The sequence below is a fragment of the Fringilla coelebs genome (assembly GCF_963513975.1).
Source record: "Fringilla coelebs genome assembly, chromosome: 22".
Taxonomy (NCBI): domain Eukaryota; kingdom Metazoa; phylum Chordata; class Aves; order Passeriformes; family Fringillidae; genus Fringilla; species Fringilla coelebs.
This window is the reverse complement of record NC_140048.1, coordinates 4,515,427-4,539,946: the sequence shown is the minus strand read 5'-3', so window position 1 is coordinate 4,539,946 and position 24,520 is coordinate 4,515,427. Positions and strand designations below refer to the sequence as shown.

The window sequence follows — 24,520 nt, the reverse complement described above, 5'->3', positions numbered from 1 at the left end:
AATGTGGCAGATAGCTATTAAGCCTCACAGAAGGGTGCTTATTAAATTCAAAAGTGTTCACTTTAAAGAAAATATGTGGTAAACTGGGGAAAATGTGAGTTGGTGTAGGGTAAGAAAATCAACAAAATAACCCCTGGAATGGAGTTTCCATGGGCAGATTTAAAACCTAATTCTAAGCTGTATCTAAACCAGAAACACAAGAGGTTCTGTGTTTGTAGGAGAAGAACAACACTGTGGCATTGCTCTGGACACTGGGTGGAAACAGTGAAACCCTTGACTGCAAATTGTGCAGTGACTCTTTGGGAACAAAAGCCACGTGTCTGGATGATCTGCGAGCAGCACAGCCAAAGCTCAAAGCTGTGGGGAGGCTCAGGAGAGCTCTAAGGGACAGCAAGGTGGAATCACATGGAATTATTTTCAGGGGAAAAAACAGTTGGAATCTTACTAGTCCATGGCACCTGGGGGCAGGAAAGGTATTGAGAAGGCTTAGTACTTATTAACAGTGCTTAGTACTTACTAAAAGTGTTTAATACTTATTAGAAGTATTTCTGACTGTGATAGTGCTTGACACCATCACAAATAACTCTGGCAGCAGCTCCCTGCTGCAGTCTGATTCCCTGGCCATGGATTTCCCTGTGCCTTCCTCCTGTGTTGGCTCTGATCTTCCCACAGCTTCATTCCTGTGGGAACAGGAAGAGGGACACAAATGACACAAACCTGCCCAAAAAGTTGAGCAGAAGAGAGAGCAGTGGGTGGTGATCCTGCAGTGTAAGGAATGTGAAGGGTCTGCTCTTCCCCTCTGGGATGGATTTTAAGGTAAAACTAGAGAAGGAGACAACAACAGCTTTTCTCCTCCACTTGTAGCTCTGTGGCTCAGCCAACACAGGTGCTGGGGCACATCCTTGCAGTGGGCAAAGGGAGAGCTGCTGGTCTGATTCCATCTTTTCCTTCTTGGTGTCTTAAAACTCAGTAGTAAAGGAGCACACACTGCCTCTTCTTCCCCTCTGCTCCACCTTCCCCTCCTGCCAGAGAGGCACCGCAGGGGGAAAAAAAGCCAAAGAACACATTTTTCTGCAGTTGCACAGGGTTTGTTTCACACTCACAGGCAAGACAGGAATGTTCAGCAAAGTGGAGCCATCTGTCTGCAGTGCTCTCAGGGCTGCTCAGCTCCACATCACGGGGATCCTCTGGAGTGGAGACTGAACGGGGCCAGGCTTTAGAAGGTGACGTTCTCAGGGGTAGCAAACTTAGAGTAGTCACCTACAAAGGAAAGAGTGGGAGAAGCTTGAACAAGAAACAGACAAGAAATAAGACACCTCTGCAGTGCTTTGAATGGTGTAAATGCTTCTAAATGTGCTCGCAGAGGGGTTTCCCATCACAGCAGGGACAAAAGTGCCCAAATAAATGGGTAAGTGCCCATATGGTCTTCAGATCGTAAAAACACAGATGGGGAGAGAGGCTGGCAGGAGGTGGGTAAAGATTATGTGCAGAAAACAAAAATGAGAAAACTGCTCGGACAAGAGACAGCGGATGAAATTGCTGTGGTGTGCTAGGAGTCACCATCCCTGGAGCTGATCAAAATGTGTGGATGTGGCACTCGAGAACGTGGTTTAGTGGTGGCCTTGGCAGTGCCATGGGAAAGGCTGGACTCAATGATCTTAATGTTTTTTCCAATTTTAATGATTCTGTGATTCTAAGCATGCTTATGGCAGAAAATAAGAATAGGTAGGGAATTGAGGAATTCTACCTTAAACTCAAGGTTAGGTAAAGCAGTGGGTTTTGAAGGAAGGGGGATAAAAAAGAACATCCATGGGTCTAGCTAAATAAAGTAAACTTGGAGCAAAACTGTAGCAAGAGGTACACAAGAGAAGCTCGGTTTTTACCTCTCAGTGTATCTGCACAGCTGAGATTACTGTGGCAGTGAAGATACAACTGTGGGTCACACCTCAGCTCTGCCTCGCCTTGATAATCCTCACCCTGAGCAGTGGAGGCACAGGTAAAAACTGCCTGAAACAGCAAAACATCATCAGGAAAGGGATCCTTCCCACATGGGAGAACTTGTGAGCGTGTTGTGACAGAAAATTCCCAGCTTGCAGCCAGACCTCAGCGCTGGGACTGGTGTAATTGCGGCAGGCAATAATTACACAGCTAATGAGGGATGAGGCGAAGGGAAAGCGGCACTGGGGATACCGCAAAGGGTGAGAAGAGCACGCGGCGAGAGGCTGGAGGTGAGATACAGGCTGGAGTGCTCCGGAACGGGAATTCACGGGTACGCACAGAATAGCTGGGGTTGGAAGGGGCCTCTGGAGAAGATCCAGTTCAAACCCCTGCTTAGGCAGGCCACCTGCAGTAGGTGACACAGGAATACGTACACACGGTTCTGGCAGAGCTGAGGAGGCGGCGGCGTGATCGCAGCCTGGGGGGGTGTGGTGAGGATCCAGCGGGGCTGAGCTGAGGGCCCGGGGCCGCCTCTGGCCCCTCAGCGACCCCGCCCGGCGGGAATCGCCTCAGCGCCGTAGTGGCGGGAAGCGCGCGCAGCCCCTCCCCGCGCCCGCGCGCGCTCTCGCGCGACGTGGAAAGGAGGGGAGGGGGGAAAGGGGGCGGCATTCGAAAAATGCCCGCGGCCTCCCATTGGCCAGCGGCACCACCCGGCCACACCCCCCCGCCGCGCGCCCGCGGCCCCGCCTCCCCCGCTCAGTCCCGCCCTTCGGCCGCCCCCCCCCCCCGGTCCCGCCGCCGCCGCCGCCGCCATTGGAGGCGCCGCCGCTTTGTGTCCGCCGGGCCCGGTGAGTCCCGGCCCCGCCCGCCCCCGGCGCCGCGCCGGGCGGGACACGGGGCAGCGCCCGGGAGGCTGCGGGTGCTGCGCGCGAGGCGCGGGGGCGGCCTGGCGGCGCCGCCGAAGGGGCCCCGGAACTGCCCTCAGCGCGTCCCCCCCGCCCTCCCTGCCCTGACAGGCCTGGGGGAGCGGGGGTGTCGTGACGGGGAGTCGTGACAGGCTGCGCGGGCACGGCTCGATGTCGCGGTGGACTCGGCCCGGCACAGGCCCGAGGAGGCGGCCCCGGGCCTCGGGTGTCCGCGGCCCCGGCGGGGCCTGGCGGGTGCGGGCCCGCGGGCCCTCACAAAGGAGCTGCGGGTCTCAAACACGCCTCAAGCACGCCTCCCCTGTCCCGCCGACACAGGGCGAGCCCCGGGGAAGGTCAGAGGCGGAAGGGGCTGGCAGGGCCGCGACACAATAAATAATCGCTATTTATAAACTTAGGGAGCGCCTTGGCTCCCGCCGCGGCCTTCCCGCCTTCGGCCGCTCGGCTGTGCGGTTGTTTGGGGTTTTGCCTGCCCTAAGTCGCTTCCTTAACGCCCGTCAAGTGCCACCGCTCGAGGGGAACCTCAGTCTGGCTCCGCTCTGCTCCGCTTCCTAAAAGAGGTCCCTAACCGCCCCCGGCGCTGATAGCGATGGATAGAGCCCTACGTGTGAGGCTCCCGGCACCTCCGGGTGCCTCCCTGCGCCCAGGTGCTCGCTGCCTGCTCAAGGAATGTTAACCACCCTCCTCCCCACGGTGCACAGGTTCTTTATGTAGAGAAAGCTCTTCAATTCCACTCTGGAGCGGGGCTGTTCCAGGCAGGTTTCTGGTCCTGAGTCGTTGTCCTTCTTGCCGCTCGAGGTTGTGGGGTGTTTTTGGGTAAAACATCGCAAAGATTTAAGGCGTGAAGGAACAGTTTCTGGGGTGGCTCTTGCCAGGTCATGGGGCCCCATCATCTTACCTGCTCCACCCGAGGACAGCTCCAGACTGGGAACACTGTTCAGAATAAATCCTTACCACGTGTATTCAAATTGTTTTCCTACTAGCCAGTGTCTGCAAATCACTGGGGAACTGCCCAGCCTGTGCTGCAGACGAAAAGTTGGATTATGTGAGATTGTGGGTGTGATCGGTCCTTTATACAGTGTAGCAGACACTGATCGCTTGGCTAGTTTGTTTATAAGTGTGGTATTTCTCAGATACTCGGGTATTTCTCACTTCTTAGGAGCCCTACGGAATTATTTCTGGGTTAGTAAGTGTGTCACTTCCCAATTCTTAACTAACTGTTAAGTGTTGCACTGATTTCCCAGCACGTGACTTTTGTTTGCTTTGACCATAAATAGTATTTTTAGCATCTTCAAGAAAGAGTTGGCTAGCAATCTTTGGCAGGCAGCTCCCATTGAGGCGGGAAAGGTTGGAAGTGCTTGTGTTTGTAAACAGCGTCCCTTCTCCGTGAGAGCAGAGGGACGGGAGTTCAGTTCAGGAGGAGAGCTGTTTGATGGACTGGGCAGGAGAGCACAGACCTTCCTCAGGTGACACTTCAAAAGATTGTTGGCTAGAGTGGGAGATCCTTGGAAATCAGGAATGAATAGATTAAAAAAAAAAAAAAAAAAAAAAAAAAAAAAACCAACACCAAAAACCCACCACATCATTCTTGTTGGAGGGAAGAACCCCCAACAAGGTATAAATACCTTGAAAAAAGGTGGCTTTTGGAGCTTTCTCTTGTTTACCTGTGTGAGCTTGCTAATTAATGATCTTCTCAATTCATCATGCACGTTGGTCAGGGAGAAGCTCCTTGAACTGTTTTTATCTTCAGAATATATTTTCCTGCATTTTGTCCCTTTCAGCAGAAAAGGATGTAAATCTCATCTTTTCGGCAGAAAGATGTAAATCTCTTGGCAGCGTTTTGTTACAAGTGACCTGGGGTCCTCAGAGGATTTAAACTTCTGTGAGAGGGAATAAAAGTGTTACATTGATGGACTATAATGGGAAGTGTGGGTAGGTTTCTTACAGACTGCAATGAAATAATGGCTTTTATCATGTATAGTTTTGTCTGTAGAATAATAAGTGATAGCTGAATAAGTAGTAGTTGGGAGGAGTGTTTATACTGTTGTTTTAAATTTAATCTATCTAGGCAAGGAGGAGATGGCCTATAAAGGGTTCAAACCCTGGTATGTAACACTTGCAGCCTAAATTTTCATTCAAGTGTCAGCAGTTTGTCAAAATTCATGAAGTTGGATCCTGAATGAAGATATTTTATCTGAGGCTATGAAAACTTTCAGCAGGGGATTTTCATGTTGGAGTTGTTTTAACTTTGTGACCTGAACTTGTTTTAAACTTAAAGCTAAACCCTGTGCAAGCAAATGGGGGTGATTTCATTCCTCAGTGGCCATGTGGCATAGACAGAGTGTGGAGAATTTGGATCAAGGGCCATTCTAGCCAAAAACTGTTCAAAACTTGTAACTGTTCCTCAGAGCTTGTCACCATCCATGATCAGTGTGGAGATGGATTATTTTCAGACAGCCATGCAGGCAGAAATTCTGCTTCATATTAATCCCTTGGCTGAAGTTTCTGTCAGTTTTAGGTATGATGGTGTAATTTAAGCTGCTTGTTGACTGTGGCTGTTTGGGGACATGAGGAAAAACGCCTGGGTGTAGAAATGGAAAATAATCCAGGCAATGGAAACGATCTGTTCCTACTGCCTTCTGTGCAGGTCAGAGATTGCTGGAGAGAGAATCAGAACCTGTAGTGGTTTTCTGTTGAGCTGGTGTTCTTTGTGTGGAGAACAGGGGAGGTGAGCCACTGGGTGGTTACTTCTGTTTTAATAAGCACATGTGGGGATTGAGCTGGCTTGGGGCTGCTGGTGTTGGATCCTAACAGAGACAAGTGCTGAGCTCAGCCCTGGGTGGGAGCATCAGTCTTACTCTACTAATGTATCAAGTTGGGTTTTTTGGTTGGTTTGGTTTTTTATTTTGTTTTGGGTTTTTTGAGTTTTTTTTTTTTTTCTTCAGTGAAAGGAGCATCTGTGTGCACAGAAGGGCAGGGTTTAATTTTTGCTGTGCTCTGTAAAACTCGGGACAGGCAAGGTGCAAGTTGGGTTGCATTTGTGGCATTTGGAGTCAGAGGCTCAAATTCAACGCTGAATGAAAATGTTTTCAAGTGGAAATACATTTTTAGGCTTAAAAACCCCTCCTTTGGGTCTCTGAGTGTAGGAATTCCTGTGGTTGGATGCCAGAAGTGTGAAGGATTTTTTGCTGTGTTGCCCTGAACCCTGAGGTACATGGGGTTTGTTGTTCCCCCATACCCCATGCAGGGAAGAAGGGGGTGGAAATGGACACTGTAACACAATTCCTCAGTTCCACTGAGGAATTGCTGCCTGGCAAGTGGGGAGCTCTGGGGTGTGTGTGCTGGACCCTGCTCCTGCTTAATTGAAACAAGCTGCTTCGTGCAGGGCTCAGGTAGCCTGGAGCAGCCCTGGGAGCCTCCACTGCAGGAGAGCTGCAAATGCAGAGCTTGGAGCTGAATCAGGGGGAAATTCCAGGGAGCTGGGACACCTCCTGGGGAATGGTGGCCCTAAGGACCGGGACAAAACTTGTTGGATGCAGCAGGAGTGGGAATGCCAGCTGTGCTCAGCACATGCGGGGAGTTTCCAAGTGGGTTGACCAATAAGGATCAAAAGTTGGAAGTAACTTTGTATTCTTTATTCAGCAACATATTTTATTAATCTGAAGAACTTTAGGCTGGTTTCAATGACTAAGTACTCCTGGGCTGACTTAGCCAAGACCACAGGCAGCTCCATGAGCTGGAAAAGCCAAAGGCAGAGGGGCTGAAGCACCTCAGTGCCCAGGGAGCAGCAGCCCCAGCTGGGAACTACTGACAGACACATTTGTATCTGAGATGTTGCTGGGTGATATACTGTGACCATGTAGATACTGAGGGTTTGACAAAGTGACCATGTAGATACTGAGGGTTTGACAAAGTATCTGCTGCTGCCTGGGCTGGGCTTTTAGGGAACAGCTTGGAGGATTTAAGGAGCACAAAGCCTTAAAGAGTTGTGCAGCTTACAATTTAGAAGGTGATGCATTTTGGCATGTTTGGATTTGCAGAAGTATTAACATTTCCTGTGCTTTTTTCTGCAGTTTCCAAGTCATTAAAATACCCTTGTGTATTTCAGAGTAGTAAATAATTGTCAATAATCTCTAGCCTGGTTTTTAAACCCAGTTTTACTTTGCTTTCTAAGGCTTTTGGATAACAAACAGCTGTTCTTGCTTGCATCACCTGTCAGGTTGTTGGATTTGTACCCCTTGACGCTCTGCCTTCTAACCTGCAAGTGCATAAAACCTTTTTTTAGCCTTTTTTTGACCTTATTTCTAGGCCAGTGTCGTGTGCTTTGTACCCAGTCACATCTAAGTGCATCAATCACCTGTAGGTGTCGTGTGGCAGTAAGGGGACACCCCACTGGCCCAGGATTGGGCACACTTCCTCATTTTTCCATTGCATATTTGTTTTCAGCCTGCTCACCCTACCCTGAGTCCCTGTCACTCAGAGTTTCTGCCAGCCTGACACTTGGATTGCCACATTCAAAACCTAATTTATCCTGAAGCATTTTCTCTCAAAGGAGATTGAAGGCTGAGATAACTTTAAAATCTTACAGCCAGCAGAATTTTTTTCTTTTTTTAATTCTTATTTTTCTTAAATTAGTGGAGGGACTCCACGCTTTGGAAATATTATCAAATATGTGTCTCACCTGAAGCCTCTCTTTAATTATCCCTAACAGTGTGGTAGTTCAGGAGGAAATTGCTATGGGTGGTTCAGAGTAGCTCCTGAAAAATTCTCTGTACTTTTGGATTTTCCATTGGCAGCTACTCCCTGAGCTGGGAGAGTGAACACCTGCTCATCAGAAATCCAGGAGTTTGGGGGGGCTTATTGCTTATCAGCTCCTTGCTGGATTGCCTGCTTTGGAATAGCCAGTTCATTATAGTCTGGGAGCCTGTGAACCTGCAGTTTTCCTGTAGAAAAAGAGGTGTAATTCTGTGAGGAGTGACTTTCTGTACTTGGGTGAAGGTTAGTATCCTGGTGGTGTTTTCACTGCTGATGTGATTATATTTTTCTGACAGTTGATCAGATTTAAACATTCATTAAAATCACCCAACAACCACCTTGAAAACTGCATTCTCAGCTAGTGGCCTCTATCTCCTTTCAAGGCAGTGTTTGTTTGGTGTTTGTGTAAATGCAAAACACAGTTGTTACTTTCATTTTTTTATTGAGTGATGGTTGTGATTGTAGCTGTGGTTCCCGTTTTAAGCTGTCTTTTGAAATAATGTATCCAGGTAACAGTTGGTTTGGGTGATTTGATTTCCCCTTTACACAGATCTGGTTTATTTGGAGAGAGGAACGAGGTTTTCTACATTGTCATTGCAAAACTTTTTCCTTTTTTTGCTGTATCTTATTGATGAACTGAACTCAGGGCTGTTTGTGGTTGGTACTTCACACTCAGTGCAGAAAACCACTTTTGATGCCCCTGTGGAAAGAACTGGGCTGAGCAGGCACAGTCCCTGCAAGGATGCTCTCACAAGGTGGGGCTTCTGACCTTGACCCTGGAGATCAGTGCCTTGCAGTTGGGAGGGGATTGTCCTCCTACCCTTTTGATTCCCTGGGAGATGATCCATGCCTGGGAATACAGAGGCAATCAACAAGCCTGAATTTCTGCTGGATCCCAGTTTGTTTGCATGTATTGTAGGCACAGAAGTGAGGAATTGTGCTAAGCTGTACTCTTGAGAGCAAAGTCTCCAGTGCTTTATACACTCATCTAAACAAAAGGGTTTCCAGAACCTGGGGAGTTTTAACTCAAAGCTGGGAGTACTGTTTTCATGCATGTGTCATGCAAGTCACACAACTTAAAAATAACTAAGCCCCAGGATCATGTCAGCCACAGTGTGACTTGTGTGTGTTTTTTAATCCCAGGGAATGCATCTTTTGTAGCCCCCAACTGATTTCCCTGAGGGGAAATCTGTAGTTGGTTATTTTAAGACTCACTTCAAATTTCTGGCATTTCCTTAAAGGGCTTTAGACTCTGCTTGCTAGAAGAAACGCTGGATATTGAGCTGGAGCCTGGTGAAAATTTTCATTTCTTTTTCCTTTCACTCTCCACACATGAGGAAGAAAGATTCCTTAAAACAGGCCAAATTTTTTTTTAAGTGCTGTATTCTGTATATTCTAGTTGGCAATTAGTATATTTTCACATCCTGACATTTCACAAGAAAACTTCATGCATCTCATTTTTTTGTTTTGTTGGCATGTGCTGTATTTTGATCTTTCTGTTTTGTCTCAGAAGAAAACATCCAGTGCCGTTGGGCTTTGCTTTCCCTGGGGCTGGGGCAGGACCAGTTCCAGAGTGGCTGTTCAGTTCCTGTCAGAAGTGCCTCTGACTGATTAGGGATCCCCACTGCTGAGTAATGACAGGACTGTATTTTTGGGCAAGAAAATGTTGGTGTGATACAGAGCTGTGCAATGGGGAGAGCAGTACTGAAACTGTGCTGAAAGTCAGCTTGAAAGCAGGGCTGGGGCTGATGCTGGGTCTGTTCAAAAGGAAAACAGGCTGGAGAAATACCTATTGAAAGAGAAAGTTTAGGGTAAGTGCCTGCCTTCTGAGCAAAAGGAGACCCCCAGAGGAGGTGAAAACAGAGCATTTGGTTGTCTGTCTGTCAGGAGGGGAGGAGGGCAGGCTGAGCTTGATCTTTGGATGCAACAGGGACAGGTGCAGCCGGGGTTTGCTGGAAGTGAGGCTTTGCCTCTGAGGTTTTTAAAGGAGATGCTGAGAGGAAGTGAATGAGCCAATGAATCCCAGTTTTGTGATGGAATTAGTGGAGCCCCTCTCCTTAGGAGAGGCCAGTGCAGGCAGGTGGCCAGCAGGTAAGAAAGGCTGTAAAAGCATAAGAGTGGTAGGGGGTGACACTTGATGAGGGTTAAACTAAGCTTAAAACATTTTTTGTCCACAACAGTGCATGTGTTTGGAGCAGAGCTTTGGCAAGCTTATGTTCTCTGGTAGAAGGCATGGAGACTGCACTTCTGATTGTCTTTTTTTTTTTTTTTTTTGTCAAAAGATTCCTTAATTTCTTTAAATTGCATGGGGTTTAGTTTGAGGGGGCATGGCCTGTGTTCCCAATGCTTGTATCTTCTGCCTGACAGATGTAATAGTGTAATGCTTTAGCTCCAAGTGCCAGCTCCTGCTTTGACCCAGAGTCACTGAGTGACCACTTCCCTCACTCAGGGCACAGTGCAATGGCATCAATGCTTGCCCTTAACTTAAAGAGCTTTTTATCTTTCAGCCATCTTCTGATGGAGCAGGTCTGGCTTGCACCTTCCCCATTTCTGTTCCACCCATAGCTCACCAGTTTGCATACATGTTTTAGCACCTTTGTTGAATGCAAGTGCTGCTTGTCAGTTGTGTTAGTCATGAGCTGTAAGTCATTTATCCTTTTCTTTTTAATCTTTAATTTGATAGATACGTGGACGTAGATGTTTTTGTTTTGTTAATTTTCACACCACATCTTTTCTGTACTTTAGGTTGACTCCTCACTGCACTGTGAAAACCATTAGGAAAAAGTCCTTGGGGTTAAAACCTGGGGCTCCACAGTTACCTGAACTTGGGTCTAGAAATTAATTTAAATGTCGACTGATCTGTCTGAAGCTGAACCCGTGCATCATAAGGCGCTTCCACTCTTAACGGGAGCTCAGCTGATCCACACGGACAAGTTAAGTGAGGTAGGGGCTGGCCCTTTCTCCAAGCTTGCCCTTGGATCAGTCCTTGACTTCCAGTCCTGCTCAAGGTTACTCAGTACTCTTTCTCCCCTGCTTCTAGGAAACTCGACTGGGAGTCTAACAAACTCTGTTTCCCCTTCCCTGCTTTCCCTGAGATGATGTGTCTGTCAAAATCCTCAAATGCTCATCTCATTTAATTTGGAATTGAAATTATTTCTTTTTTAACTATAAAATGTGGAACTATCTTCTTCTAGTATGCTTTGAAGAAGCTGGTTTGAGGGCTACTGTCTTTTAACATCCTAAAAAATCCAAACCAGAATATTTCTACCTATGCTGCTTTGATTTACTTTAATCCCATTTCAAAACTTTCCAATTCTTTCCAGCATCTGTGCTGATTTTCACGTGCTTTTTGTAGAAAGTGGAAGACGACACGATGCCAATCCGCCGCTCGGTGAACGCTTCTTCCCGAGAAACTCCTCCCAAAAGCAAACCTGCCGAAGGGGAAGAGGTCAAAGCAGGTACAGTCATGCTTCTAGAGGGGGTTCCTGGATATCCAAACACAGGCTGGCTCTGAAACCCCTGGAAACCCTACAGCCAGGATGAAAATATTATTAATGTTTGGCTCCCTGTCACAGGCTTTTCCAGGAGTTGTGTTTTGCAGAGATTGTTTTTAGTCTTGTTTTGTCTTTTATACCCTGTGTCACTCCAGACATGAAAATATGGCTAAATATTGTCCCTTTTAAGTTTGCACATCCTTTAGGGTAAAGAAATTATGAAATTTCAGTAGCATCAGAAAGATGGTTTGAGATCAAAAGGTTCAGTTAATGAATGGAAAAACAGAGAATTCAATTTTTTTCTCAATTTTTCTGAGCAAAAATGTTTTACCACAACGTGTCATGCAATCTGATATTAACATGACTGCTCTTAGCAGCTTGGCCTCAGTTGTCCCAGAATGTGTCTTTTCACTACTACAGTCAGTTGGTTCCACTGACTTTGTCCTCTTTGCTGTCACAAGTAAAAAAACTACCTACAAAACTGACTCTTAATTCACTGTGTATTTTAAAGGCCTTCATGGGAAAACTGCACAGGAATGTATCAGAAATTCTTAAGCTGCTCAGAGCAGCATTGGTGGGCAGTTATTTATCCAAAGAGTGTAGAATTTCAGTTTATATGCATTTTATCTAGTAGGCAGCCCAATCTTTAAGGCCTGTTTTCAGCTAAATGTACTTTTATGGAATTTTTTATTTCCTTGGTAAGTTGATTTCTGACTGGATTTGATCCTTCTGATATACAAGTTATACAAGTGCTCCTGCCAATGCATGTGCCACCTAAAGCTTTGCCAAGTTTGGGAAAATGTGATGGAATTGTAATTATCCTTCAGGTGCTTTTGTTTTTTTGAAAACAATTGGGTCATAAGCAAGGCTAATTCTTAGGATCCCAGGCCTGTCTGCAACAGCAACTTGTGGCGTTAAGAGGAGAGCACTGCTGGAACTGGTTATTTGTGAAAATGTTGCATGATGTTGTTTGCAGTTATTCTGGTATTTGAGGGCTGATTGCACCTTTGTTGAATCTCTTTTCAGTACTTCACTTTTTTAATTGGTTTTAAATAACACATTTAAGTTCGTGAAAATAAATTGTTGGGAAATAATTAATGGGGTGTGTTCTTAAGTTTGGCTTTTGTTCCCTCTATCTTCCTAAAGAATAAAAGCTGGGTTTGGATGGTAATTTGATGCTTTTTTACATTTTCTAGATGCAGAAGTCACCTCTGAGGAATCTGCCTCTGTTGGAGAGGAGCAAGAGACTGAAACCCTGCCTGCTGCATCCAGTGAACCAGAACAGCCAAAGGAACCTGAGAATGAAGGGAAGGAGGAAACAAAGTCCTCAGAAGAAACCAAAAAGGAGTAAGGTTTACTTGATGCTGAATTTGGGGAATTGGGTAGGATTCTGAAGGAAGTCAGGCTCTACAGAGAGAAAAGGATAATGAGTGCCTTAAGGTGCCTCTCCTTAAGATGCTTCCAAGGAAAAGGCTCCTGATCATGTGGAGCTGCTGTTCTCAAACATGTGAAGCTGAATACCAATACAAGGTCTCTCTTTTACTAATAGAAACATCAAAGTAGTCCTTAAGCTACATTAAATAATGTCAGATATTCTGGGCTTTTTATTGTTGTCGTTGTTCTTGTCCTGCTTGTTGGCTTGTTTTAGTGCATTTTGTCTTACTATTGCTCTGTGTTTTCTCTAAGGGAAAAGGATCAGACTAAGGAGAAGGAGAAGAAGGTGAAGAAGACCATCCCTGCGTGGGCCACGCTCTCTGCCAGCCAGCTGGCTCGGGCACAGAAGCAGACTCAGATGGCAGCCACCTCCCGGCCCAAAATGGATGCCATCTTAACTGAGGCCATCAAGGTGGGCAGGACACTAATGGGGTTTTTATTCCATTTGTGTTCTAAACCACACAATTTCAGCTTGCTGAGGTGCAAGTGACGGGGCTGTGTGTTAGCAGAAAGCTGAGTGTGTAAGATGGGTGTGCTTGTCCTGGAAGCCTGACATGTGAGTCCATGAGGATGATGAGGGGCCCTGTAGCTGATTTCTTTGTTTAGAATTTGTTTCCCTTCCTAATTACATTATGAGGAACAGCTAGGATGGCGTAACCTGGTTGATTGCTGTCATAATTTTGTTTGCTGTGCCTCCTAGCCACATTTAACTTTGTTTACCTGGATTCATCCATCTATTTGATGCATGTGCTTTCTTTTAGCATTAACTTACTCTAACTCAGTACAGACAGAGGTACTGTAAACCTGCATTCCAAAGTCTTGGTTTTCTTGGTCTTGGTTTACTCAATCCCTCCTGTCTGTAAGAGGAGATCTCTGCTGTTGCAGCTGTGCTGCTGCTCTCCCCGCAAGACCCCTTGGTCACTTGCTTCAGAGGAGGCCTGGACCCACCAGCCTTAATTGCAAGATGGCCTTTCCATCTATCTTCAAAAGATAAACTTCACCTAGGTTTTGCTAGTTTACTGATGTCAATCCTCCATCTTAAAAAAAAAACCAACAATTGGCATGTTGTTCTGACTTAATGATTACTCAGTCTGGCATTAATAAAGTGTTAGTAAATCAGTTGTGCAGTGTTGCCAAAAGGAGACTATTTTGTATTTTAAGCCATTCTATGTGAGGGCTTCAGAGCAGGGCAGTAGTAGATATGTTCTTGCTGTGCTGCTTTTGGGTTGTTTGTGTTGCTCTTTAGCTCAGAAGAGAAAAGTTAAGTATTTTGTTAGTCATGTTTTATACTTGATTCACAGTGGGGAAAAGGCCAGCCCTGGCATCCTGTGGTGCCCTGTGTGCAATCTCTGTTCTTCCACCCCACTCAGGATAATCCCAGTGTGGGTGGTTTCTAATGTTTTGTGTCTGTTTCAGGCCTGCTTTCAGAAGAGCGGTGCCTCGGTGGTTGCAATACGGAAATACATCATCCACAAATACCCTTCCCTGGAGCTGGAGAGGAGGGGATACCTCCTGAAGCAAGCACTGAAAAGGGAGCTGGAGAGGGGAATCATTAGGCAGGTAAGAGCTGCTTTGTGGAGCAGCACTGGAGATGGCATTGCTGAAAAGGGACTATTTCCAAGGGCCTGGAGTGCCAGGACAAGAGGGAATGGCTTCAGAGTTCCAGAGAACAGAGTTAGATGAGGTATTGGAAAATGATCCTTCCCTGGGAGGGTGGGCAGGCCCTGGCACAGGGTGCCCAGAGCAGCTGTGGCTGCCCCTGGGTCCCTGGCAATGTTCAAGGCCAGGTTGGACAGGCTTGGAGCACCCTGGGATAGTGGAAGATGTCCCTGCCATGGCAGGGGTAGAACTGGGTGATCTTTGAGATCCTCTTCAGCCAAAACAATTCCATGATTCTGGGAACTGCATAGGAATTCCTTAACTCCATTAGAAGGTCTGTGGAATGAGCATGTTCTCCCTCATGGAGGTTCCTCAACCTCTGTCACTGCTTTGTTGGACACTGGCAGGATTTCAGCACTGTTGTGTCAGTTGCATGCTTGGCACTGTTGGTTTTTGTGCAATTCCTGCCATTTGTGGGTGTTGTGTCACACAGCATTGCAGCAGCACGTGAGTCCAGTGCCACTTCTGCAGCAGTGTGGGTTTTAACACTGTAATTTTTGACTGTGTTATCTGTGAGGATCTCCTGGTCAGCACAGCAGAATATGTCCTAATGTCTGGCTGCAGTTTCTGATCTTACTGAAGTTTCAGTGGGTTCAAGTCAGGCCTCTGCTGTAAAAACCCACTGCAGGGTGACAGTGCATTCAAAATCTGCATCATGATGAGTTCTTCTCAGGTTGTTAATATTCTGAGTTACTCTGTTAAGGACTGAAATTTACTTTCTCTTGAACCAGGTGAAAGGAAAGGGAGCTTCTGGGAGCTTTGTGGTGGTGTCTAATGCAGGAAAAACTGTTCCAAAATCCAGAGACAGAAAGGTAAGATGGATCATTTTAAACAACACTCTGAAATGTACTGCACTGAAACACGTGTACCTTACCCCACGTTCTCAACCCAGTGTTCTCCTCCTTCCTGTGCTTTTTCTCTCCAAGTACACCAGTTAAGACACCCATGCCACTGGTATCAGAAAGCTTCTGTGAGAAATTAAACCCAAGTCAAATGATCAAAATCTCAGTTTTAAAATGTTTACATTAACTCCCTAGGCTTTGATTCAGAGACAGAAAACTGAATAACAATGAAACTCTTCTTCTGTCTTTACTGGGCAGAGAGAAGTTCCTCTCAGGTATTGGAAGAAAGTTTTATGCTACTGCTGTGTGTGTTTATCTGTTGTGTGGATAAAGGGAAGACTCCAGTCTTTAAAGACTGAGGGGGATGTTTTCCCATCAGCTGTGAGGTCAGAGGGAGGAAGAAGAAAATATCCTAAGGCTTCTGGAAGAAAGCTGCTGATGCTCAGTGTTGTTGGGGAAGGGGATGATTTATTGAGCTTCACAGTTAGCTGTGGTTCCAGCACTTCTGATCTCCACTCCATGCTGTGTTGGGTGTGGGAAACACATTCCTAACGCTGCAGTTACAAAATGTTTAGCTGGAATTGCCAATCCCTTGGGATTAAACAGTTGACATTAGACATGTAACACCTTGGTGGTCATCTCCTGCCTCCTGGGGAGACCAAAAGCCCTAAAACTGAACTTGGAGTAGGGCCCTGGAGGAAACTGGCTCCACAAGAAGTGTGAGCAAGGCAGCCAATACCTGCTGACACATCACCTCTCTCTGCAGCACATGGGTGTCTTTGTTTCCAGTTACTTTCTCTACAGCAAAACAAATGTTTTGGATTAATTTGGCTGGCAGGGGAGCAGCTCCCTCTCCCATTGCACTGTTTGCAGAGCTGCTGTTCAGCATCAAATCACTGAACTTCAGCACATTTTCTGCATAAAGAACAGATCATTTTTCCCTGATTGTCCCCTCTCATAGTAACAAAAGTGGTGGAGGAAAACTCAGAATGGAATGTTGGCTTCAATCAAGATTTTATTGTGTTATTTCAAAAAAAAAAAAAAAAAAAAGGACTCCTGTTTAGCTGTTCATTTTGGGGAAGGGGAAGATTTGATTTGATTTGTGTAAACAGGTTCTGTCTTTGATGAGTTTTAAGTTTTGTGTCAGCATGTATCATCACCTTCACAGAAAGGGTTGTAAAGCATTGGCACAGGGGATCCAGGGGGTCACCATCCCTGGAAGTCTTCAAAAAACCTGTAGACGTGGCACTCTGGGACATGGTCTGGTGGTGAATATGTCAGTGCTGGGTTAATGTTTGGACTTGATGATCTTGGAAGGCTTTTGCAGACTGAATAATTCTGTGATTCTATGATTTTTCTTCTGTCTCACTGAAGTGTGGCAGAGGAAAATGTCCATAGGAAGAAGAAGGAAATAAAATACAGATGTTAGGTACTCAGCAATTTTTATTTGTAAAGCCGTTCTAAAACTCCTATGAAAATTCAGACATATTTTCTGTATATCTCTTAAGCTGCAAACTGGTTTAAGTTGTTAAAGAGCTGCATTACAGCTCCTGAGTTTCCAGCTCAGCAGCCAGTGTCAGGAGCACTTATCCTCACATTGCTGGTTCAGAAACCCAGAGTTTTAGGCCCTGCTGATGCATGCAAATCCCTGTGTTCCAGAAAAGCACTTCGGCCCCGAGCGCAGAGCAGCAGGTGAAGCTGGAGGACGTCCTGCCACTGGCCTTCACCCGCCTGTGTGAGCCCAAGGAAGCTTCTTACAGCCTGATCAAGAAATACGTGTCTCAGTATTACCCCAAACTCAAAGTAGATATAAGGTAAGTGCTGGAGTTGCTTTAGCAAGCAGAGGACTGGGGAAACTGGGCCTTCCTCTGGTTCTATCTCGCTTCTCCATGATTCAGTCTGGTATTTAAGCCAGCTGCTGCTCTGAGTTGCAGGGTCTGTGGGAAAGCTTGAGGAAAAGCTGTGCCTTTTCTTGTGTCCCTGACACCACCAGCAGTGCTGCTCTGTACACCTTAACCATACCCACATCCCTTTACTGCCTGGATGTGAAGGGCTCTCCTCAGGGTCTCATGCCCCTTGGATCTGGATGCTTTAGCCAGCACATACGTACAGCCATCTCTGAGCTGATCTGTATGGAGCAAGTTGAGACTTGACAAGCAAAACTAGGAAAACCCTGAGTGTCATCTCTATCAGAATTTTGTCAGCCCTTGTTTGCCTGTGAGCTGAGTGCCCACCACGTCCAAATGTGCTGCTCAAGGTGAGTGGGTTCTTGCCAGGGCCACGTGCCTGGAGCTGCCGTGACACCGAGCCCGTGCCGCCGCTCTGCTCCCAGCGTGGTGCCACCTTCTGCCCGGGCAATGAGCCTCGCTGACAGGTCTCCATTTAAAGTGTCTGCATGTAGGCAGACACTCTAAGTGCTGCTCTGCTCACATGCTGCAAGTGCTGTTTCTCTGTTTGTTTTTGGAGCTGTCAGTGTGTGTCAGTAAAGCTTTCTCCTCCTGTGTTTCAGACCCCAGCTGCTGAAGAACGCCCTGCAGAGAGCTGTAGAGAAGGGCCAGTTAGAGCAGATCACAGGGAAGGGAGCATCTGGGACATTCCAGGTCAGAGACTGGGTTCATCCTTGTTGACCACAAGCCTCGGATGTCAGTTACTACGCCCTGTCCCCTGGTTTCCCTTCAGCAGTCTGGCATGCTCAGCACTTGTCCAGCTGTGAAGCAGTAGGACTCTTGTTCTCCTCTTGGTCTCCGTCTCAGGAGCAGACCCCTGTTCCCTTGCTGAGCGTGCTGCATGCACTGCTCAGCTCTGACTCACCAGCACAGTAGGGAGCTGGTGGGGTAAGCTTTCCTTTCCATCCCTCACTGGAAGTGCAGCAGGTACCCCAGATGCCTGCAACATCTTTTACTCATGTGTGTGCCACGGAAGTCTCTTGAGTACATTTGGTCCGTGGGATGGAGGGAGATGTGATTTATTTTGCTTTTCCTCCCCTGAGCAATAGGCCCTTAGACTGCCACATCCTTGTAGTGTATTTGGGGGCTGGGGTGAGGTGTTGCTGATAAAGCCCCCCAGGCCAGCTGACTGACTAGGCCTGTCCTCCCACCTACAGCTGGGAGAGCAGCGTTCCCTGTGCAGTGTTTTAATATTAAACGTATCTGTGCTAATGCAGGAGCGCCGACCCACCTGGTGCAGAGGAGCTTGTCCTGACCTGGTTTGGGAGAATTTTGTCTTGATGCTTTTCTCTTCCTCCTTGGAAAATAGCTGAAGAAATCAGGGGAGAAGCCCCTGCTGGGTGGGACTCTGATGGAAGATGCCATCCTGTCTGCTATTGCGGCCATGAACGAACCGAAGACCTGCTCCACCACAGCGCTGAAGAAGTATATCCTGGAAAATTACCCAGGGACCAACTCCAACTTGCAGGGTAAAGTACTGATCCCAGTACCACTTCTATTCTGCATGCTGAGAGAGTCCTGCAGCTGCAGATGTGCCTGTGCAGCACCTTTAAACTGCTCTGTTGAGCTTGCAGGGAGCTGCAGCTGCTCAGCTCTTTGTGCTGCAGAGATGTTCTGGGATTTTAGTTCCCATCAGTCGCTTTCAAGCCAGTTCCTGAGACAAAATGCATGATTCTCTTGTCTATAGCCAGGAAGGGGGAATAGTATTTAAGTACTTTACTGTTCTTAAATCACCAAGTTGATTTTGTATCTCTCTGCTTTGAAAGGGACAGCAGCTTGGTATCAATGCAGTTCCTAATTGCTTTTTATTGAGATAACTTGTGTAGTTTGACTTCTTTAAAAAATTCACTAACACCCCTCTTACTGATTTGTTTGAGGCCCTACTTTGCGTCTGATTTTTAAAAGGTCAAGCAAATAAGGAGAAAAGCCAATTGTATTTTATTTGGAAGGGAGATTTGGCATGTCTTTGTTCCCAGGAGTGACACTAATGTCTGGTTTGACTTTTGCCTGAGCAGAGGCTTTCAAGCTGATGTTCTGGTGGCTTATTTGGGTTATTTGGGCTGAGGGCCCATGCAGTTGGTTGGTACTGGAGGTCTGTAGGGACAGGCTGAGGTCCCAGTGGTCTCTGCTCAACCCTGAACATTGATCAGTTTTTTCCTGTGGTGTCACCGAGCTGGTGCTGTTCCTCAGGAGCAGAGAGGAGATTTCTGATCCCACAGTCTTTACCTGGAGCTGGAGCACAGCATCAGCACAGCTGTTTGGTGCAGGGTTACTGACACACAGCACAGGTTCCAGGACTGAAGAAGCTGCCCTGAGCCCTTCTGCCAATTAGAAATTGATGCTGAGTGAGACTTCTTAATCTCAGGGCAGGGAAAAGAGGTTCCAGGCTTCCTAAGCCCTTGCATGGTTTATTTTCAGGACCATTGGAAATGTCCCTGGTCCTTAGGTCCTGTGCTGAGCCAGCCTCCAGTGCTTGTCGCTCCTGCAAGGCCGATAAGGAAATCTCAGCTTGCAATCTGTTGTTTTCTTTCTCCTTCTGTTACATAAAAGGAATTTTGATGATCTCTGCTTTGTTCTGAGAGAACCGGAGGAAGATCTGGTGAGATGTGAAAAGCAGGCGGGTACACACTGCAGAGCAGAGCTCTGCTCTCCTCCCCAGTTTATGGCTCATTGCAGAACTGGAGTTGACTGGAGTCAAATCCCTTACGTGCTGTTTTTGACCTTTGACACCCAGAGTGAAACCAGCCTTGTGGTCATAAAAACTTTGGAACGTGCTAGAGACTGAACCTTGTTTTTTCCTGGGAGTTCAATATGTTAATGGCCCCTCTAATTCAAGCTGAAAATGGTTCTGAACTGACTAAACAACCCAAGCCCTTTGAAGGAGACAAAGATCCCCTGTACTTGCACAGTCTGAGGTTCAGTTCTTACACAGTACACAATAGAATGGCTGGAATAAAAGTCTGGAATAGAAGACTGGAATAAGAACTTCATTTGTTGTATTTCTAGACTAAATATTTTACCCTTTAAAGAACAAAACAAAAAGCAAACCACAGTATGGGTAAAGATGCAGCACATACAACATTTAGAACATGAGGAGATCAAAACCAGGGTAAAAGGCTTGTTTTAAAACACACTTTAGAGGACAATCTGAGACCTGGCTAAATTTGGACAGAGGTAGTTTCACAGTGCTCTTGAATGACTTATGAAGGAGCATCCCATGATCAGGACATCAGAAACATTCAATGTTCTCAACTCCTTCCTTTGGAGAGTTTAAAGCCACTCTTACCAGGTGCTCAGGAACAATATTTTGTATCTTCCTCAAACTGACTGAGAGGATTTCCCATCTTGACTCTAGCTCTGATTTCAGAGGGCACAGTAGAGAGCAGTAAGATCAGACAAGAGGATAAAGATAGTAACACAACCTTTCTCTGATTTCTTTTTCACAGTGCATCTACTGAAGAGAACCCTGCAGAAATGTGAGAAGAATGGCTGGATGGAGCAAATTTCTGGGAAGGGCTTCAGTGGAACCTTTCAGCTTTGCTTCCCTTATTATCCCAGGTAAAGAGCTTGTCTGTAAAATGATGTTCAGGAGTTTTGCACAGCTCAGGTATCAGGGCTGGAGTTCATGAGCAAACCTCCTATTTACAGGGAGGTTGTGAAGGGTTTACTCACTAGTGAACTGCCACATTGTCACCCATGCTCTGGATAATGGCATGACTTGGGTGAACAGAAAGCTGACTTCATTAGCAAGGGAAGCTTCTAAGGGTGGTAGAAACACTGGGCTCCCTGTTCTCAGGTAGTCTGTTGTGCTGCTTTTGTTGCAGGCTGGGCTATTTGGGTGTTCTGTGCTAAAACCAATTCACCTGAGCAGGGAGCGGGGTGGGTTCTCCATGCCAGGATGCTCCTAAGGAGCAGGACCCAGCTGTTCCTTCCTTAAGGGAAGAGAGGAGGGAGGATGACCTAGATTAGCTGCTCTGAGTCTAAACCAGCCTTTCTTCTCCTGCTGTGAGCTGATACTGTGCTGGGCCATGTGGAGCCCTGGGATGAGGCCTTGGTGTCCCAGGAAGAGCCAAATGGCAGCACAGTCATTGAAGTGTCTGCTCCCCAGCTCCCTTTATTGCACAGGTGAGCCCCCACAGCTTCAGCCATGCTTAGCTGTTGGAGTCCAGTCCTGCCCCATTGCTGATCCTCTCCCTGGGTTTGCAGGGATAGGAAAAATAGGGAAATGGAGAAGAGACAGCTTAGGGCTGGTACATTCTCAGGCTGTCATGTTTCTGCCATTGCAGAGACTAAATAACCTTGGTTTGGGACAGCAGCAATCACAGAATTCCTGGGGGTATTTCTGGATTGGGCTAAAGCTGTAACCTTAGGGGGAAGCTGTAGTGCCAGAGGAGAGCCAGGGTCACCCAAGGCTTGCCTACCCTGGAGTTGTACCTTAGAAGCAAATCGTGCTCTGACCAGACCACTCTTGTAGCCCAGATGTGCTCTATCCAGAGAAGCAGCAGGATGAGGATTCTGAGGAATCTGATGAGGAAGAAGAGGAGGAATCTGAGGAGGAAGAAGAATCTGAAGAGGAAGAGTCTGAGGAGGAAGAGCCACCACCAAAGAAGAGGTATGGCAGCATGAAAGATGAGTGGGCTCCTTTGGATGAAATAAGTGTCTGTCACAGCTGTAGAGTGCTCAGGTGTGTCTCTTGCTGTGGTCACCTATCCACAGGGCTGTTGCTCACAGGTGTTGGCAGAAGTTTCTAGTCATTCCTTATTCCAGAGATACTGACCTCCCCCATTCCATAATTTGAATTTTCTCCTCCAGATGAAAGAGAGCCTGTGTTTATTCTTTGTGTTGCCTTTAGTCTCCTGCTTTAGAAAGTGTGATGTTTCACATGAAACTTTTTGTATTTATTGTTTCCTTCAAAGAATTCTTCCCTGCAGTAATTATTTGCAGCTCTGTAGCCAGATATGGGACCTGCCTCACTCAGAATTTGGACTTAATATGAGTGTTTGTTAAGTAATAAAATCCCATTTAGAGAGGAGAGATAGTGCTTAAGGTTCTTAATTGTTCTGACAGCTGACTGATTCACTGTCATTATTTATATGTTTATTTGCCTAACAAAGGGGTTGGAAGCTGGCAGCTCTGTGGGGATAGGAAGTGCTCAGTGTAGAGCTACCAGAGGAGCTCTTGTTCTTTGGGATTTAGCTCATGGAATGTGCTGGCAAAGGACAGGGGTGCCAAGATGTGCTTCATTTATGCAAATTGCTGACAGCTGCTCTGCTCTGGGTACCGTTTGTGCCTCCACTGAGCTCCTGTGCTGTCTTTTCCTGACAGGATGCAGAAGAGACCACCCCCCAAATCCCGGAGCAGGGCCCCTCCCATGAAGCGAAGAGAGTCCAAACCCAAGCCAAGGAAAACCCCCACCGCCCGCCGGGGCAAAGCAAAGCCCCCTCCCAAGGTGAAAACCCCTGCTAAGAAAGCCAAACCAGCAGCCCCAGCCATCAAGAAAGCCTCCAGTGGCAGCTCTTCCAAGAAACCAGCAGCCAGTGGGAGGAAGGAAGTGAAACCCTCTGCCAAGGGCAAATCCACCATGAGGAAATCTCTCCGGGCAAAAAAGTAAAATGTTTCCAATGTCAGGGAATCCCATGGTCAAATCCACAATCTTGTTTTATAAGTCAACGTGCATTTGTATTTTAGTTCTGATGCTTAAACACTTCTTTAATTTTTTTTTAATTTTTTTTTTCTTGAATGATGGGGAAAAGCTGAAAACTAAATCAAACCAACCCAAGCATTCGTTAGATCTCGATGCTGTGCCTCGTGCCTGCCCCCCCCCCGGAACGAGTCATCTTTACTTTCTGCAATAATTTTAGGACTTTTCTAGGACATCTCTAATCTGTACATTTATGGTATTCCACGTGGGTTTCAGGGGGGGAGGGTTGGCTTTTAAAACAATTCTTCAGAGAAGACCTTTATACCTTTAGACAGCAGGAACAGGATGATCAGGGGAATGAGATTCTTTACTGAGAAGGTGGCAGAGGAGTCCTCCCTAGATCCCTGCATGCCGAGGTCCTTGGTGCTCCCGTGAGGGAGCTGTGTACAGACAGCACTTGCACTGAGCCCCGAGGTGCTGTTCTCCTCAGCCACAGGCCCAGGGCTGGCTGCTCAGTCGGATCCTTGGCGACTCCTGAGGGTCTGGTGCCAGAGGGGCTCCAAAAGGGGCAGCTCTCGGTTAGGCGGGTGATTTGAATTAGTGTTTCCACACCACATCTGTTACCTTAAAACCAAAATATATCAAAGTCTTCTTGAATCCAACTTTCAAATGTTTTTAAGAGATGAAAAGCCTGAGTTTGTCACCTCTTGTTTACCCTTTTTTAAAGAGAAGTTGGAGAGCTATACAATTGCTAATGTAGAGATGTTGATAAGTGAAGAACATGCGGTTTGCTAAAATAAAATGAAACTAGATTCCAGGCCTGCCCTCTGTGTCCATTCTCTCCTTGCCCCAGCTTCTCCTCCTAGAAAGGTAGAGAGGAGGGAATGTCACCATGGATGGCTGCAGAGGCAGGTCTTTGGTCAAAGCCAGTGTGGTTTAGCCCGAGCCACTGCCAAGCTCTGTAGTTGGACCAACTCCTGACCTTTTTCTTCCCTGGTTTCTCTGGAGACAAAGGTGAGTGGGAAAAAAAGCTCTGTTGGAACCTCCTGCTGATCCTCTTCTCCCCTTGTCAGTGATCAGTGAGGACAAAAATCCCAGCTGAAACCTTCTCCCCTGGCCCTGCTTCCCATAGCAGCACCTGCCTTCACAGCTCGCCACCTCTCCACTCTGCCGTGCCCAGGACAGCGATGCCAATGGGACCTGACAGTCTCCAACGTGCTGCTGCAAAGAGCTGTGAGGAGGGGAGTCACACAGAAAGGGAGGAAACAGCTTCATTGAATTTATTCTTTTCAGCTGCTGTCTTAGTGTGTTACCTCTAGCTGGGAGTTAAAAAATTCATATAGAAATGGCCTAAATTGTTCCAAACCCTGTTAGAAGGGTACAAACAGCAGGTTAGAAATCACAGCTGATGGGAAACAGAGTGAAAGCTCTGATCAAAGAATGATCCACGGGGAGGTAAAGCAATTAGAAACATTAGTTAATGGCTTGTTCCTGGGGCTGCTTGTACCGAAGCCGTGGGGTTTGTTGGCGTTGTGGTGAGATGAATTGGAGAAACTCAGTGCTGGCTTATTTATGGGGACAAGGAGTCTTCACCCAGGTGCTGGGCATTTTTCAACCTCCCTCCTCCCAATGGCATCCCCACACCAACAATCCCATGGGTATTCATTAAAACACTGCTCTGGATGACGCAGATTTCTCACATCTGAGCAGGAGCACCTGGAATTAAGAGTTGTGCCAAAACCTTGGTCATTGCCAGACTCTGGCTGTGGTTTGAATTAAGTGAACCAAAAAAATTGAACCAAAAAAAAAGTCACAGGGTAGGTTGTATTTAATCCAAGGGAGTGGTGGAGCAGTGACTGGGATTGAATGGGTGAATCTTCACTGCCAG

At 46.8% G+C, this 24,520-nt stretch overlaps 1 protein-coding gene across 2 annotated transcripts; it reads left to right on the top strand.

Annotated features, from left to right (window-relative positions):
* The first annotated feature begins 2,720 nt into the window (after positions 1 to 2,720).
* HP1BP3 (heterochromatin protein 1 binding protein 3) lies at positions 2,721 to 23,462 on the top strand. 2 transcript variants are annotated; one of them, XM_084220047.1, is made up of 13 exons: positions 2,721 to 2,786; positions 10,362 to 10,559; positions 10,972 to 11,074; positions 12,307 to 12,457; positions 12,797 to 12,956; positions 13,961 to 14,104; positions 14,935 to 15,015; positions 16,705 to 16,859; positions 17,555 to 17,645; positions 18,301 to 18,460; positions 20,438 to 20,549; positions 21,466 to 21,603; positions 22,317 to 23,462. In XM_084220047.1, the coding sequence occupies exons 2-13, from the start codon at positions 10,464 to 10,466 to the stop codon at positions 22,600 to 22,602; spliced, it is 1,677 nt and encodes a 558-aa protein (XP_084076173.1). In that variant the 5' UTR covers positions 2,721 to 2,786; positions 10,362 to 10,463; the 3' UTR covers positions 22,603 to 23,462. The 2 variants fall into 2 exon arrangements, with proteins under 2 accessions (XP_084076173.1, XP_084076174.1); XM_084220048.1 differs by lacking the exon at positions 10,362 to 10,559 and having other exon boundaries at positions 2,751 to 2,786.
* Positions 23,463 to 24,520: the final 1,058 nt, after the last annotated feature.